This window comes from Manacus vitellinus, unplaced genomic scaffold (genome assembly GCF_001715985.3).
Source record: "Manacus vitellinus isolate BGI_N305 unplaced genomic scaffold, ASM171598v3 scaffold_128_pilon, whole genome shotgun sequence".
In the NCBI taxonomy this organism is placed as follows: domain Eukaryota; kingdom Metazoa; phylum Chordata; class Aves; order Passeriformes; family Pipridae; genus Manacus; species Manacus vitellinus.
The window spans coordinates 363635-364722 of NW_021938941.1; the positions used below are offsets into that span (position 1 = coordinate 363635).

At 58.5% G+C, this 1088-nt stretch overlaps 1 protein-coding gene across 1 annotated transcript in view; it reads left to right on the top strand.

Moving 5' to 3' along the window:
* The window catches only part of LOC108638805 (dystrobrevin beta-like), a 40201-nt gene that overhangs the window by 29476 nt on the left and 9637 nt on the right, over positions 1-1088 (top strand). Inside the window, exon 3 of the mRNA XM_029965975.1 lies at positions 890-1068. Coding sequence (XP_029821835.1) covers positions 890-1068 — 179 coding nt within the window. The remainder of the gene's footprint in view (positions 1-889; positions 1069-1088) is intronic.

The window sequence follows — 1088 nt, forward strand, 5'->3', positions numbered from 1 at the left end:
GCTTTAAGGTCCCTTCCCACCCAAACCATGGGATCCTTCTTGCTCCAGAGGGTCACCTGTGGAGCCTCTCCAGGCTGTCCTTGTGCCTGTGCTCAGGTCTCCCTGTGCTCTGCTGTGCCAGGCCCTGTGATCCAGCTGCCTGCACAGCCCTGTGCCAGGGCACCCTCAGCACACTGGGGTAAAACCCTGCTCAGGGGGGGTTTGGAGGGGAATCAGTTCCTGGAGAGCAGGAGCAGCTCAGTCCTGGCACTGCCACGGCTTCAGTGCTGCACCAAGAGACCTTGCAGGTATTTGAAATTACTCCTGGAGATCCCAGATAAGGGAGATCTCAATCAGTGCTGGTGTGAAGCCCTGCCAGGAGAGCAGCTCAGCAGTTCCACAGAGAGCTGACAACAGTCTCCACTCCAGGGGGGTTTCATTCCCACTGCAGTGAGGGGCCCTTGGCCATGGCTGTGATGTTCCCTCCCCTCTGGCTGTGCAGGTCCCCTTCCCCTGGGGACACTGGAGGGTTTGCCTCTGTTCCAATGAGCTGTTGTCCTTGTTCCTGCTGCCCTGCCCAGAGCCCTTGGGAAGGGGAGAAGGAGCTCAGCAGAGCTGGCAGGTCCTGCCCCAGGGCCCTTCCTGCAGTACCTGCCGGGCAGGTTGTGCTGAAGATGGAACTCTTGTCCTCTTGGAACAGTCTCTGAGCCCATTCCGTGTGAAAGGGTTTGGAAAGGCATTGCAATGAGTGATTTCACACTTATTAAGTAATAAATTTTCTGTCTTTTGCAGCAGTTCCTACGTCTGCACCAACTTACCCGTCCTGGCGTGGGCCTGTGCCAGCCCCACATGAACAAAACTGCTGTGCCTGGGCTGGGGCTGGCAGAAAGTGCTCCAAGGGCTGTGAAAGCTGTCTGGGAGCAGTGCAGAGAGTGACTGTGCCCTCCTTTTGCCTCCCCTCTGTCGTTCCCACAGGGAGATCCTGCAGGAGATCCAGCGGCTCAGGCTGGAGCACGAGCAGGCCTCTCAGCCCACCCCCGAGAAGGCCCAGCAGAACCCGACCCTGCTGGCTGAGCTCAGGCTGCTACGGTAAAAACAACCCCTGCCTG